The 16670-nt window shown below is 43.0% G+C and overlaps 1 protein-coding gene across 2 annotated transcripts in view; it reads left to right on the top strand.

Annotated features, from left to right (window-relative positions):
• Positions 1-16670, top strand: part of SNX30 (sorting nexin family member 30) — a 107992-nt gene that overhangs the window by 73062 nt on the left and 18260 nt on the right. For both annotated transcript variants that reach the window (XM_055302247.1, XM_055302248.1), the window contains exons 5-7: positions 791-986; positions 2477-2676; positions 16182-16268. In XM_055302247.1, the coding sequence (XP_055158222.1) occupies positions 791-986; positions 2477-2676; positions 16182-16268 (483 nt within the window). The remainder of the gene's footprint in view (positions 1-790; positions 987-2476; positions 2677-16181; positions 16269-16670) is intronic.

The following is a 16670-nucleotide window of genomic DNA, read 5'->3' as shown; positions in this document are numbered from 1 at the left end:
AGTATTCTGTTTGTATTGAGGGTGGATAGAAGGAGCAGACACACCCGATCTTCTGTAGAACCACTTTTGAAGGCACCATTCAAGTAGGTGACATAAGACAACCTGAAGATGCTGTAGATTTCTCTTAGAGTTTAATGACAAGAAGTTTTTTTGACTGGCAGACTAATAATGCATTTTAAATTTAGGTACAATGGATCCTGTAGCTCAAAATATTTCCCATGTATGCCCAGACCAAGAAATTCAGGATGAAGTGTTTTGTTGTTTACCACATCTATCGTTGGCTTGGGTTTTCTTGCACTGCTTTTTCTGTCACTGTTTCCTGCTTCCCACCCTCTTCTCCCTCCTTTCTTTATATGGCTTTGGTTGGGATATAAATAAATGAATGGAATGAATTTCAACTCTAGAATTTTGCTCCTAAAGATAACTTAGGGTATTTTGTATGAGAGAAAGGGACTTTTTTTTTTTTTTCTCAGAGACATCAAGAAATCATGTTAGAAATAGTGTTGGGTTTGAAGGAAAGGGTGCTCAGGTGAGTGAACTTGATTAGAAAGGTAGGAGTCCAGCTCTGGTGAAAGGGGTCTGGGACATAAACACACAGGTGGGTGTGTTTGGTGTTTCTGATGGCGAGGGGAGGGGACTGTTGTGTAGGTGGTCAGTCCTCTAACTCAGCACCTTGTTTTTGGAGTCTTCTACTTGCAAGAGGAAACCACCCGAAGGAGTTGGCTTACCAAGTCCTGGCTGTGGGAGCGAGTGTTCCTTTGAGTTTGCTTGTTCATGTGTCACCCTTTAGGACCTGAATGCCTACAAGAAGCAAGGGATGGCGCTGCTGACCAGAGTGGGCGAGTCTGTCAAGCATGTCACCGGAGGCTACAAGCTGAGGAGTCGACCCCTTGAGTTTGCAGCCATAGGCGACTACTTAGATACGTTTGCACTCAAGCTGGGAACCATTGATCGAATAGCCCAGCGGATCATCAAAGAAGAAATAGGTGAGCCCTTTGTCAAGATCTTGATCTTGCCCAGGGAGCAGTGTGCAGAAATGACATTCATGTGTGCTCAGCAGAACCAAACTGCAGAAATACGGGCGTGACAGAATGAAACCACACTTAAAACACTAATAAATAAATACAAGGAGGGGAGGAGGTCATTGTGACCAGAGTATAATTTTGTGCTCCTTCTTTTGCCCTGCTCCTCGGCCCTTCTGTTTTGCCTCCCCCAGGCAAACAGCCACTTCTCAGCTCCGATGCATTGCCACTTCTCTCTCTCTCTCTCTCAACGTTAGTTTTAAAAGTGAAGACATTGATTCAACTTCCCTTCATTCATAGGAACGATAATTTTAAGAAACAAATTTTGGTAAAATGGCAACATTTTATTGTAATAGCAAGAATCCTGGTAACAAATGATGGGCTAGATTTTCTTTCAAAGAGAAATAAATCAACACTTGCCCTTGTTCCCTGTGCTTTCATTCTCCTCTACCCACTGATGGTATTATATGGGGCCCGCAGGTGCTAGAGATAGCTTTCAGTACCATCCACATCTAAGGAACATGTGGAATAAATTCTGATGACACCAAGGTGCTGGGGGTGACCTCTGAATGGGAGTGATTCTGCCCATGTAAGACCATATCCATATCAAAATATTTCCTAAAATCCTGTTATTTTTCCATTGCAACTGAATTTTTCTTTCCCTTAAAAAGATCCCCCTAAACCTATGTGAAACTCTACCCCCCGCTGCTGCTAAAATACTGCTTTTTTTCCCATTTGTTTTTACATAAGTTCGATTTTCCAACATATAGTATAACACGCAGTGCTCATCCCATCAAGTGCCCCACCTCAGTGCCCATCACCCAGCTACTCCATCCCTCCACCCACCTCCCCTTCCGCAACCCTTTGTTTATTCCCCAGAGTTGGAGTCTCTCATGGTTTGTCTCCCTCTCTAACTTTTACCACTCAGTTCCCCTCCTTTCCCTTATAGTCCTTTCCACTATTTCTTACATTCCCTGTGTGAGAGAAACCATATGATGATTGTCCTTCTCCGATTGACTTATTTCACTCAGCATAATACCCTCCAGTTCCATCCACGTCGAAGCAAATGGTGGGTATTCATCCTTTCTGATCTAAAATACTGCTTCGCAGTATGAGTAGGCGAGTGGTTATTTCTGAAGATATTTGGTGGATGTAGCTCCGCCCACTTCCCCCAGAGGCATGGCGGTCCCCATCATCCAGAAGCATGGCATCCCCATTATGGGGTGAAGTCTGGTGACATTATGATGTCACCAGACTATATAAAATGGGTTTTTAGAGATTTTTTAAAAATCATACACAATGTTGTGTTTAAGAGAGCAGCCTTGGTGGCTGAATGGCCAACGAAACACATCTTACTGCAGAGAGCTCTTGGCTGCAGTTGTTACTGAGTCTGTAATACTGGTGGTGGTCTTAATTATCCACCAAGTCTTAATTAGTGTGTCTTCTCCCTTTAGAGTACCTCGTGGAGCTGAGAGAGTACGGGCCTGTGTACTCCACGTGGAGTGCGTTGGAGGGGGAGCTCTCGGAGCCCCTGGAGGGCGTGTCCGCTTGCATTGGCAACTGCTCAACAGCCTTGGAGGAGCTAACAGATGACATGACGGAAGACTTCCTACCTGTGCTCAGGGAATATATTTTATACTCCGACTCTATGAAGGTGAGCTGGCTCACTTCAGTACACTTGAGTACGTTCCTTGTTTCAATCACTTTCAGAAAGTAACTATTTCTTCCTGGGTGGGCAGGATCACATAGACGGACTGACGCATAGGCATGTAAATAAAACACATGGCAAATCAGGTGTGTGAATTGAATGAAGGAAAACAGTGTAGAAGAAACTCTTAATGTTCTCTGAGATTTCACGGATATGACATCTACTCAACAAGAACAACATGCTGTGGGAGAAGAACAATTGGTTAATTAGAACTCCTGGGAGTTAAAATCCGATTTGCTGAGATGAAAATTGAAGAGTAAAATTGAAAGATGGAGTTGAGGAAATCTTGGGAAGTAAAAGAAGGAAACCAAGTAGTTGGAAAGTAGAACAAAAAAGCAAAAATACTGAGAATGTGAAAGAATGATAGGAGACAGCGAAGATTACTCTCAAAGGTTCAGCATCTGTCTGATAAGAGTTCCTAACCGAGAGAACAAAGACTGATGGCAGGAACTTACAAAAATAATACAAGACAATCTTCCAAAGCTGATGATGTGAGTTTTCAGATTAAAAGGACATGCTGATTGCCAAAGGAATGAAGAAGAGAGATCCAACCCACAGCATATCACTGTAAAATTTTAGAACAAACTTAAAGGATTTTTGAAAGCTTTTAAAGAAAGAGGGGGAGGGAGGTGATGTGCAAATGGGATAAGAATCAGAATGGCTTTGGTTTAGCAGCAACGGACGAGAAAAGACAAGAGCTGTGAGGACCAATGATTTCCAACCTCAAATTTTAAATGCAGAATAAGGATGGGGTCAGATGCTTTAATGCCCACACTAGAAACTTACGTAGCCTACACTTAGACTAGTTTGAGAGCACAGCTATAGAGGCTCCTATGATGTGATACCACCAGCTAGAGAAAAGTCAGGCTTCCCAAGGTAGCTCCTCTTCCTGCTTCCCAAAGGAGACCTCTGGTTTATTGATCTGTTTTTGGGGGCAGATCCAGGGCACCCTTTTAAGAAGGATCTTGGTAAGAATTGACAGGAACCTCTTGAGAGAAACTCATCAGATAACTTTGGATTGTACACATGGAAAACCAGAAAAATCATAGCAATTTGAAAACATTCTACACCTTAAGGGAAGTAAAAAGTAATGAATCAACTAGTTATAAAAACTTAAAAAGAAACCCTTATGGAAAACTTCAAGCATACAATAGAAGCAAAGAGAATAGTATGACAAACTTCCGTATACCCATTACCTGTGTTCCATTTTGTTTTACCGGGTATGAACCTTTTAAGGCTCTTGATATGTATTAATTTGTGGACAATGGAAAATGTTCCTGCTAGATAGAATGAATCAGTGTCTGATGTGTACTCTATGAAGCTGATAATAAAACACTTTCAAAGACAGGATTGGGTCTGGATCTCACAGTGGGCAGGGAGATGGTATGAATTTCCTTATCTGTAAGGTGAAAATGATGGTAGTGATGGTGAAGATAAGGATAAAACTCAGATGTGAGATCAATAGCCTGAGGCAGTTTTGTTGGTAATTACTGGAACTGAGGCTGAAAACCATGGTTCCTGATTCCATAAATCTCTCACTCATTTTCCTCTATTACATTGTTTTTTTTTTGTTTTGTTTTTTAATGAGACATACACATGGCATATTTAATTCTGTGGCTGAAACAAATGTAGAAAGACATTTTGGCGTTGGGGGTGGGTGGAATGGGTGAGGATCGTCAAAAGGTACAAATGTCCAGTTATAAGTAATAAGTCATGGGATATCACGCACAGCATGGTGACTATAGGTAATACTGTATCGTATATTTGAAAGTTGATAATAAAGTAGAGCTTAAGTTCTTTTTTAAAAATCTTTATATGTTTTTCAAAAATTTTTTGTATTTTTTTTATTGGAGTTCGATTTGCCGACATACAGCATAACACCCAGTGCTCATCCTGCCAAGCGCCCCCCCTCAGTGCCTGTCACCCAGTCACTCTGTCCCCCCGTCCACCTCCCCTTCCACTACCTGTTGTTTGTTTCCCAGAGTTAGGAGTCTATCATGTTCTGTCTCCCTCACTGATATTTCCCATTCATTTTCTTTCCTTTCCCTTTTATTCCCTTCCACTATTTTTTATATTCCCCAAATGAATGAGACCATATAATGTTTGTCCTTGTCCGATTGACTTACCTAGCATAATACCCTCCAGTTCTATCCATGTTGAAGCAAATGGTGGGTATTCGTCGTATCTAATGGCTGAGGAATATTCCATTGTACACATAGACCACATCTTCTTTATACATAAGTTTAAAGTTCTTATCAAAGAAAATTTATAGCCATGTGTGGTGATGGATGTTAACTAATCTTATCATGGTGATCATGTCACAATATATACAAATATCAAATCATCGTGTTGTATACCTGAAACTAATATAATGTATGTCAGTTATATCTCAAAAACAAACAAACACCCCAAGATTTCTAGAACTCACACAGCAATTTGGTAGCATGGCAGGATACAAAATCAATGCCCAGAAATCAGTGGCATTTCTATACACTAACAATGAGACTGAAGAAAGAGAAATTAAGGAGTCAGTCTCATTTACAATTGCCCCCAAAAGCATAAGATACCTAGGAATAAACCTAACCAAAGAGGTAAAGGATCTATACCCTAAAATCCATACTCATGGATTGGCAGAATTAATATTGTGAAAATGTCAATGTTACCCAGGGAAATTTACACGTTTAATGCAATCCCTATCAAAATACCATGGACTTTGTTCAGAGGGTTAGAACAAATTATTTTAAGATTTGTGTGGAATCAGAAAGGACCCCAAATAGCCAGGGGAATTTTAAAAAAGAAAACCATATCCGGGGGCATCACAATGCCAGATTTCAGGTTGTACTACAAAGCTGTGGTCATCAAGACAGTGTGGTACTGGCACAAAAACAGACACATAGATCAATGGAACAGAATAGAGAACCCAGAAGTAGACCCTGAACTTTATGATCAACTAATATTCGATAAAGGAGGAAAGACGATCCACTGGAAGAAAGACAGTCTCTTCAATAAATGGTGCTGGGAAAATTGGACATCCACATGCAGAAGAATGAAACTAGACCACTCTCTTGCACCATACACAAAGATAAACTCAAAATGGATGAAAGATCTAAATGTGAGACAAGATTCCATCAAAATCCTAGAGAAGAACACAGGCAACACCCTTTTTGAACTTGGCCACAGTAACTTCTTGCAAGATACATCCACAAAGGCAAGAGAAACAAAAGCAAAAATGAACTATTGGGACTTCATCAAGATAAGAAGCTTTTGCACAGCAAAGGATACAGTCAACAAAACTCAAAGACAACCTACAGAATGGGAGAAGATATTTGCAAATGACGTATCAGATAAAGGGCTAGTTTCCAAGATCTATAAAGAACTTCTTAAACTCAACACCAAAGAAACAAACAATCCAATCATGAAATGGGCAAAAGACGTGAAGAGAAATCTCACAGAGGAAGACATAGACATGGCCAACATGCACATGAGAAAATGCTCTGCCTCACTTGCCATCAGGGAAATACAGATCAAAACCACAATGAGATACCACCTCACACCAGTGAGAATGGGGAAAATTAACAAGGCAGGAAACCACAAATGTTGGAGAGGATGCGGAGAAAAGGGAAGCCTCTTACACTGTTGGTGGGAATGTGAACTGGTGCAGCCACTCTGGAAAACTGTGTGGAGGTTCCTCAAAGAGTTAAAAATAGACCTGCCCTATGACCCAGCAATTGCACTGTTGGAGATTTACCCCAAAGATGCAGATGCAATGAAATGCTGGGACACCTGCACCCTAATGTTTCTAGCAGCAATGTCCACAATAGCCCAACTGTGGAAGGAGCCTCGGTGTCCATCGAAAGATGAATGGATAAAGAAGATGTGGTTTATGTATACAATGGAATATCACTCAGCCATTAGAAATGACAAATACCCACCATTTGCTTCAACGTGGATGGAACTGGAGGGTATTACGCTGAGTGAAATGAGTCAATCGGAGAAAGATAAACAGTGTATGTTGTCATTCATTTGGGGAATATGAATAATAGTGAAAGGGAATATAAGGGAAGGGAGAAGAAATGTGTGGGAAATATCAGAAAGGGTTACAGAACATAATGACTCCTAACTCTGGGAAACGAACTAGGGGTGGTGGAAGGGGAGGAGGTCGGGGGGTGGGGGTGAATGGGTGACAGGCACTGTGGGGGACACTTGACGGGATGAGCACTGGGTGTTATTCTGTATGTTGGCAAATTGAACACCAATAAAAAATAAATTTATTATAAAAAAAATAAAAGCCTGTTTCCACCAAAACAAACAAAAAACCAAAAGGCACCCTGACTTGCTTAAAATGAGCCAGAATATTTTGCTTTACTTATAAAGTTAATAGCCTCTGTTTTTGTGAATAAAAGTAAATTTCTACAATCCCTGGGTAGTCTTTGAATTTGTCTCTTAAATAGACACAACTTTCATCCAAAATGCTCCCTTCACCTTGCCAGACAGAAAATCTGATGCATACACAGTCCTGGGATATTACAATACAAATTACTTTGTTCTTGCATGTGGCAGATATATTAGTACTTAATATATTTGTGTACTCGGAGCAGGTTTTTAAATTGTCATTTAGCTCAGGTTTATCTGGCATCTTTATTAAAATATTATTAGACAGACATAAGCTTATGTGAGTAATTGAAGTTCTGCATCAAAGAAACACTTGTTTGCTCACTTTCTTCACCCCCTGTGTGAGGCATATAGAGTTTCTCATTCACTAAGCCTCAATAAACATTAATCAGGTTAATTAGGCTGGGAGAATGGGAGTGTATGAGGTGTTTTCTGGGAAGGGCATAGGAAGGAGGAAGTGTTGACTGGTGGTCTCTGAAACCCTAGCTCTGCCTCATTGGTGAGCCGAGCTAAGCCTGGTTAGAAGGAAATACCGTCTACTCACTCCCATGCTTTCCAACAGGAAAATGTCTCTGCAGAGCAGTCTGGGTAAGACAGAGTGAATTGATGACAGAGCCACGACTACGTGGGTCCATGATCTCCAGCATTTTCTCCATGCAAGACTAGACTGACGTTCAACTATTTCAAATTCCTAATGTTTGCCAAGGTCTGTGTGGCCAGGTCTAAAGACACCGGGAGAGGGGGATAGATGTCTTAAGTGGCTCCCCTGCCTTTGCCTTGTAGATATTGCTGCTTTCTAAGAATTCTTAGCTGAAATTTACTCCTCTGAGAGAGTCATACAGTCCCATTTCAAAAATAACTTTCTGATTTGTGGGATAAGTGAGATAGACTTTGCTATTCAGCACAAAAACTTAACATAGAGTTGAGAGCTTGCCGAAGGCCTGGTTGTGTCATGTTCAGTATGCTCTTCAGGCCTGAGCCAGTCCTTCCAGTTTTTTTTTTTTTGGTGGGGAGGTCTTATGATGGCCCCAAGTGGACCAAAGTGAGTATACATCCTCATCGTTTGGAATGAGAGGCCTGTGACATAGGAGTTTGAAGTAGTTGTGGGTCTAAGCTGAGTCCTGCATGGAGAAAATGCTGGAGATCATTGAAGCCCTCTCCCATTAGGGGCTAAGGTTGGGGTTCCTCTCTGAGTTTGAAAAGGTCTCTCGAGTGACTTCATCTCCTAGATCTAGATCATCTTGTCTATCTTTCTCATTTGCTAGATGAGGAGATAGAGTCCCGTTGGCAAATCTTTTCTTTATTCCATGGCCACAGTTCTAATGAGAAGTCACCTTGTATCTGTGTCTTTACTCTTGGCCAAGAAGCAAACCAGATCATTTCCTGTTTTTTGAGGCTGAGTCTCACTCAAATTGTGTCTGTTGAAATGCACTTGTGGCTGGATACATTCTGTTCCCTTTGAAGGTAGAAAGAAAGGACAGAAAAAGTAGGATTGTGATCAGGCACGTGGAACACATGGACAATGTTCAGTGAACAACGAGGACAGCTTGTCCTAAAAATATGGCTGAGGTCATGTATTTCAAGGATGCCAAGGAGAGATAATGAACAGTGTGTGAGAGGGAGGGGTACCAAAGTGACCCTCAGGCCCGGGACTCAAGTTAAATACTCCGAAGACATGTGCAGGTAAGCCCTTAAATGGGATTTTACATCCTATAGACTATGTGTGGGGAAAACATATTTATTAAGATAGTGATGGGCTGGGAGAGAACATCCTAGAGTCCTTACAAATTTTAGGCAGTGCCTTTTGAGTATTGGTATCCTTATGACCAGGACACAAGTAGGAGAAGCTTTAAGAAGGTTGGAGTAGAACCATCTTATTTCCCATACTGCCTTATTCATAGAAGGTGGTTAGCAACTGTTTAATTGAATGTGACATTGTGGTCAATTAGAAACATTAACAGATAGGTAACTACTGCATGACCTGTATCTTGTTATTTTTAAGAGATGGGTTTATCTACAAGTCAAGGAGCATGCTTATCTTGCTGAATGACTAGGGTGGATTGAGAGCCGGAAGAGGTTGGTGAGGAAAAGCCACACAGAAGAGGTGGCTTTGGCTGGAGACTCGAATAACATGTAGGAGTTGTCTGTGCAAGGATCAGAGGATTGGCCGTTATAGGCAAAACGAATAGCTGGTGCAAAGATTCTAAAGCAGAAATGCGCTTTTTTTTTTGTTTCTTTGCAGATTAGAAAGGCAGATGTGAGAGGAATCCAACGAGCAAGGGAGCAAGTAGAAAGAGGTGAACTCAAAGAGATAGAGACCAGGACATGCATAGTAGTAGCATCTTAAAGGCCATGGTTGGTAAGAGTCTGGATTTTAGTCTTAGGAACAAAAGGGAAGGTATTCAGGTTAATGTGGGGGATTGACCGGATACAGTTTTCACTTTAAGAAGACACCTGGTGCTACAACAATGTGGAAAGTGGGTTGAAGGAAATGAGAGTGGAGTCAGGGAGATATTTAGGAAAATTGTCACAGGGAGCCATGCGGCCAGTAACTATGGTGGTAGAGCTTGGACTACAGTGCTGGATTTGGGCAGGTTTTGGATGAAAGGCCAACCAGACTTGCTGCTGTATTAATGTTAAGTCAGAAAAGGGAGGGGATTCCTGGGCTTTTGGACTGTGGTTACGGTTCATTAGGATGGGGAGGTTCAGGGTAGAACAAGATTGGGCAGTTGGGAATCAAATTGAGTTCAAAAATGCCTAATAGTCATTAGAGATGTCATGGCAATTGATTATGAGTTTAGTTCAGAGTGGAAATAGAAATTTGGGAGTTGTTTGCATATAGGCATTTAACTCCATGGGAGGGCAGTAGACCATCTAGTGAGATGAGATCCAGGTAACTAACTAGTCTGGGCCTGACTCTGAGGCATGACAGTATTTAGTGGCCTAGTACCTAATTAGGAGGAGGAACAAGTAGAAAAGGAGACTCAGAAGGATTGGTAATGTAGTAGGAGAAAAAAAGTAGAGGAAGCCAAGAGAAATGTTTTTAGAAGGAGCATGATCCACAGTAACCATTATATTTAATAATATGGAGGTCATTGGCGATTGTGGTTAGAGATATGAGATGTGGATGCAGACGTTTGGTTTTAAAGACATAGTTTGTCTTTGAATTGGACATACTGGTGATCCCTGGGTGGCTCAGTGGTTTAGCGCCACCTTCGGCCCAGGGTGTGATCCTGGAGTCCTGGGATCAAGTCCCAAGTCGGGCTCCCTGTGTGGAGCCTGCTTCTCCCTCTACCTGTGTCTCTGCCTCTCTCTCTCTCTCTCTCTGTGTGTGTATCATGAATAAATAAATAAAATCTTTAAAAAATATATCTGAATTGGAGATACTTTGAACAATGTTCTGGAATAGATAGCTTTTTCCAAATGTGAGTTTTTTCATTGTGGTTTTTTCCAGCTTGCCCACCTTTTCCAGTACGAGCCACAAGGTGGAGCTAATGAGTCAAGCAACTAGGCTTCAGGTTGGCCACTTTCACTGCCTTTGAAACCAAAAACAGACATTTTGGAAGATGGGACGGAGGGGGGGGGGGGGGGAGTTCCTTTTTCCTAAACAAAAATAATTATGTATCAAAGGCGTGATTTCTTGAAAAAAAAATGAAGGAACAGGATGTAGAAATGTACATGATCTCAAATGTTTTAAAAAGATGGAAAAATATATAAAAATGAACAATCAGAACAATCCCTGTATCCAGGGATCCCAAGCACAGTTGAGATTGGGGCTTAAAATCCTAAAATCAAGATGTAAAGTAAAAGATTACAAAATGTTGACTCTTAGTCTTCTTCCTGTGCTTGGCTCTTAGCGTTCTATCTTCCCTGCAGGGATTAGAAGAGCCTTTTCTATAAAAATCCAAACAGGGCAAGAAGAGATTTGAAGATACTGGTAATGGGGAGGGATCCACAATGAAATGACCCAGCAGAGTCCCTGTAGAGAATTGTCAATAAGCCCTCTATGTGCAGAGAGCTTTCAGTTTTATAGTGTCTCCCCCTTGGATGAGTGGGCAGAGAAGGTCCCTGAATATTTAAGAGAAGATTCTAATATGTATATGAAATAAAAAGAAAGAAAAAAATGTATATTCCCTGAAACATCATTGAAGGAAAAGAAAATTTCCAGGAAAAAAACTCATTAAAATCTTCAAAAAGAGATGTGTCATAAGCATAAAACAAGACTTTTTTTTTTAGTATCTAGTGAACAAAGAAATGAGTATTAAAATCATGATAGAAATGGGAAAAAAATAGAAGAGTTAGGAGAAAAAGTAAAATCACATGTAAAGGGAAACAAAAAGAGAATTTGAGAGGGGAAAAAAATAGGAAAATTAGAGGATCAGGCCTCAGTATCCAATAAAATTAACAGACTGCCAGGAAGAGAAAACACAGAAATGGGAGACATCAAAGAAGTCATTCGAGGGAAAAAACTAGAAGTAAAGACATGAGGTGTTACTGGCTGTGCCTAAGAGATGATATTTCCCCCTCTTGTATGTTTTTATTTTCCAAATTTTCTGTAACAAGTATCTTTCAAAACTAGAGGGAAATGTGTGATTTTAATATTACCCACCTTGCCCTAGAAAATTTAACTCATAGGTGGTCCATTTGCGATAGAATGAATATGTGAAAAGAGCATGTCAAAGGGGGCAACCTAAGTGCATCCAATCAGAAGTTCTGTCACCAGGACCAGGGTTAGACTCATGTTCCCATCTGCAGGAAAATACTGTCCTAGAGGGACACCCCAACACAAACCGCAGTGCTGTGTTGGGTATTTGATCTTTTATTCCCATTTGAGCATATTTTTTTTATTACTGAACACTCATTATTCTGCATGAATCCCCCCTTGGGTCTCCTCAGCCCCTGGCATCCCAGAATATGAACCATTCTGTTCTGTAGTTCTCCGCGCGTGGCTGAGCTGTTCCTGCTGCTTTTATCTGCTTCCCCAACCCTGCATCCTAATGTCACTCTTACAATGAAGTTTGAATTGCTTAAAAACCTTTGGGACTCGAGGTGGCTTTTTGGTAGCTTGCTGGCCTTTTGCACTAGAGGCTCTTTTGGTGCTACCTCTTCCTCATCCTCTAAGTTTGTGAGCCCACCGTCTCACTGGCGGAAGACATGAGCATGAGCTCTGGGTGTGGAGAGGAAATGTTGAACCTTCCAGTTGATGCTGACAGTTGTGGTATTTTCTTGGAAAAGAATCCAGTACAGAAATTGGAAGCCAAACAAACCACAGACTGAATCTGTGCTTTAACTTCCAAACACTGTTGTCATTGTAGTTCAGGGGTTATTATTAGCTTGTTATTAACAGTTTGGATGACTGGTAGTATGTTTCCATTGTTTTAACTCTTTTATTATGGAAAAATTGAGGCGTCCCAAAAGTAGAAGGGGGGGAAGGATAACAAACCTCCACGTACCCATTAGCCCTACCCATTAGCCGACAGCCAGCTAAACAGTCACACATTCATGATCCACGGTGTTCTAACTCTGCTACCACCTGCCACCCCCTTCTGCCCCCACCCCAGATTATTTCAAAGCAAATCCCAGGCATCAGATTGCTTTGTACAAAAATGTTTAGTACTTATCTCTAAAATGCAAGTGTTCTTTTTAAAAAAAGAAGAATCACATTCATTACCACACCTGAAGTTTTGCTCTTAAGATTTTCTCAAATTTCCAGTTAGCATCTTTCCTCAGTTGTCTCAGATGCTGTTTCTGTAGATGTTTTTCGAGATCGTGATCCAAATAAAATCCATACTTTGCTCGATCTGTTCCTTAAGTATTTAAAAAAAAAATCCCTCCCCATCTCTTGTTCCTTGCCAAGAGGAACTTGTTATTTGTTAAAGAAAAGGAGTCATTTTCCCTCTCTACATTTGAAAAGCAGGGTGGTGAAGGACCAGATTACTAGGGTCATCTCAAAATCATGATGAAATGTCCTACGTTAAAAAAAAAAAAAAAAAGCAACCACAGCATATGAGAAAAATATATCTCATGTCTAATTAAAAGGCAACTTCTCACTGAGGCCCTTCCTGGCTACTCTGTGTACAACTCCACCATTCCCCGGACCCTTGGCACTTTGTATCCTCCTGTCCTATTTTCTTTTTTTTCCTCCACTCAGCACTACTGTATCCACTATCTATTAATATCTTTTACTGTGCGATCTACCTCCTTTCTAGAATGTAAGCTCCATGGAGGCAAGCCGTATCCCCAGCACCTGAATCATGAATGAAGACACATAAAGGCAGGGCCGAAACCGGGTGAGGAGGGCGGGATGGGGGAAGGGGCAGAGGGATGTAAGGCAGCGAGGAAGGTATCCCCATGCACGTCACCTTTTGATTCATGTTATCCACCAGCATCAAAGACCCTGACAGAGTTCTGTGAGCAGCTCAGGTGATGACTAGCTTTTGCTTGTCTCTTAGTGACGGAGGGGCCTCTCCATGGCTGCTGTCTGGACCCCTTTGTGGTCTCAAGCTCAGGCCCTGTCAACCATGGGCTGGTTTGACCAGCTCTGTCAACATAGCCTGTGGTGTTTGGGGGTCCAAGGCTGGTCCTCTCAGGTAACCACCAGCTGTGCACAAAGATGCTTTTAACAAGGACGGTAGTCTCAGCTTAGCTCATTCAAACACATTTCCCAACCCGTAGCGTGGTTGGGCTCACGGTCACACTGGGAAATTACACGCTGTCCTGGAATGCGACGAGCAATGCCCTGAGTCACCACTGTGCTGTTAGCAGCGTGGCCGCAGCCAGATCCCTTCGCTCTACCTTGGTGTTCTTGTCTATAAAATGGAGATAATATCCTTTCGCTTGTGCAGGCTCATTGTGAGTCTTTTCTGCTGTCCAGTGACGTGGGGGATGTTAGTGCAAATCCTCCAGCTGTGTGCACGAGGAGGCGGCATTCTGGTCACTTGGGGTGATGGAGGGGCTGAGGAGTCAGAGGCTGACCTCCCCTCCCCTGGGCCAGAGAGGGCCCTGGCTAACTGGGGGAGGGAGTATGGTTGGATCTTGGGGGCCCCCTCACTGGCTTTAGAGGGGATGCATTTTCTCTGTGCTAGCCGTGTGTGAAGCTCCTGCCATCCCTCCCCTCCTAGGGATGCAGAACACAGAGAGTTCTCAAGCAGAACGAGGGACAGAAGGCCCGCACTGTACTGACTGGGTTCCGAGGCATTGCTTTGACAGCATTCCTAGCTTTGGTTGGGGGTTCTTGCCACACTGACTGAGCATGTATCACTGCAACAGCCCAGCCCACTCCTAGTCTGTGCTTTTTCCAGTAAGATATGAAGTGTCCCATGGTGGGAGTCCACGGCAGTGGTGAGGATTCCAGTCAGCCCCTCCCCGTTGCTCCGTTGTGTCCTAGAGAAACCACATTTGTGTCTCCACAAATGTGTGTTTGGGTAGAGATGATGATTTCATGATCTACTAGTACCAGGCTAGGAGATGTGGAATATTTTCTGGGTTCTCTGAAATCCACAAAGGACCCCTAACTTTTTTGTTTTCACTTTATCTATCTATGTGCTGTCCGATGGGGCAGCCACTAGCCATAGGTTAGGTATTAAAGTTTAAATTGAAATTAGTGAACCACAGTCCTGAATCCAGCTCCTCAGTCGCACCAGCCAATTTCAAGAGTTCAAAGAGCACGTGGAGCTCATGGCCGCTGCATCGAAGTGCAGATTATGGGAAGTTACCCCTGGGGCAGAGAGTTCTGTGGAACAGCAAACATCCCTTCTCACAGCTTGATGAGCCCAGAGAGGGAACTTCAGAGCATTCAGGAAAGAGAAGAGTGGCCAACAAAAGATAGGCTATTGCAAGTCTTTTCCTCATGTTCTCCACAGGGTAAAACACCTCTCAAAGGAAATACTTCAGGGGAAGAGGTTCCCCGTGTTGATGCATTCCGTTAGAAGGTTTCCCCCAAAGCGCACTCAACTCTTCAAGCACTCCTCACATTTTAGCACATTATCAGGGACCCACGGTGCCCACTGTGTAGCCAAGGAAGGCTCCTTCCTGCCCGACTCTGTACTCTGCTGGAAGGTGCTTATGGGAAAAGCATGAGACTAGAAACTTTCACAGCACTTTGTGACTTCTGAGTTAGTGGGAAAGAAAAGAAAATTCCTATTGCTCTTGATTTGCCTTCCAGGCCCCTTATACCAAAAAAGAAAAAAAGAAAAAAAAAAGAAAAAGAGAGAGAGGGAGAAGCTCTTGGATGAGACAAATGCTTTCCTACCTAGACTGTGGCTCGCATTCTTTTCCATCCTACCTAGTAGGGTCCTTGTGGCAGAGCCAGAACCAGGCAGGGCAAGGGAGGCACTCATGTTCAGGTGCTGAGCTTGTACTTACAGGGGTCCAACAGAGATTGTCTCCTCAAATGTTGGGTCCTGGCCACCTGGCTAGCTTCGGCCCTCTGTAGGCTGGCTCTGTTCCAGCTCATTTCCCACTCACCCTGGTGGCCTCACTGTGTGGTTGTAGGGATTCTGGACTTGTATATAGATGCGGCTTTGTACTATGTCTGCACCTCTTCCCTACCTGGAACCCCTCAGGTAGGGTCTGTTGTCTCTTTGCTCTTTGTATGCCTGGTCCAGACTGGGGGACACATGAGCAGCTAATGGATCCGTGAGCAAGTCCGTCCACCAGGAATCAACTGGATTCAGTCAAGCACTCTCCTGACTTAGACTTTTCCAGGAACGGTTCAGAGAACGTCCTGCATTGTCACCTGCCATGCTCCACATTTCAGCACAGCTGAGTCGTCTCGTCAGTGTGGCTGAGGATGGGCACTGTTGCCCCTACTTGTCCTTGCCCAGAGCTCCTGTCACCTTCAGGATCAGCTCTGAGAGTGGTTCCAGCCCTCTTCCACCCCTGCTTCCTGCAGAGTCCATGTCACGTGCCACACCGCAGCCAGCCTGTCCTGGGAGCATGTGGCTGGGCCTGGGTGTGCCATGACTTGGGGAGGAATGGGGTAAAGAAGCAACTGTCTGGGGCTTGGAGGCTCCTTTGTGAACTCCCGTGTTACATGCTTCTCCTCTCTCCTCCCACAGAGCGTTCTGAAGAAGAGGGACCAAGTGCAAGCAGAGTACGAAGCCAAACTGGAAGCTGTGGCTCTGAGAAAGGAAGACCGCCCCAAGGTCAGAGAAGCCACCCCGGGAGGGATGGGCTCCTCAGGGCGGCAGCCGGGGCTGCCCTGTTGTGCTAACTGAAGTCTTGTCCCTAGATCCTTACAGCTGAGGTGGTCAGCCCCAGCTGGACTCTTCATGCTGTTATTTTCCTCTATTTGCTGCCTTCCATATCTTATTTCTGGAAATTCCTATCATGCTCATGGGGTTGAGTTTTCTGCTGTTTCCTGAGCGTTTTTTTTTTCTTTTTTTTTCTTTTTTTTTTAAGACTCTCAGCTTTGCTACTCAAGGGCGGTTTTTCTCTCTCTGTAAAATGGAATTGAGTGGGAAAGCGGGAAGAACAGTCTAGGTCAGCGTTCTCAAAAGTATGGCTTGCTAACTCATCCACAAGCTGTTGTCAGTTCATGACAAGAA

Source organism: Nyctereutes procyonoides, unplaced genomic scaffold (genome assembly GCF_905146905.1).
Source record: "Nyctereutes procyonoides isolate TBG_1078 unplaced genomic scaffold, NYPRO_anot_genome, whole genome shotgun sequence".
NCBI lineage: Eukaryota > Metazoa > Chordata > Mammalia > Carnivora > Canidae > Nyctereutes > Nyctereutes procyonoides.
This window is presented reverse-complemented; position numbering and strand designations above follow the sequence as displayed.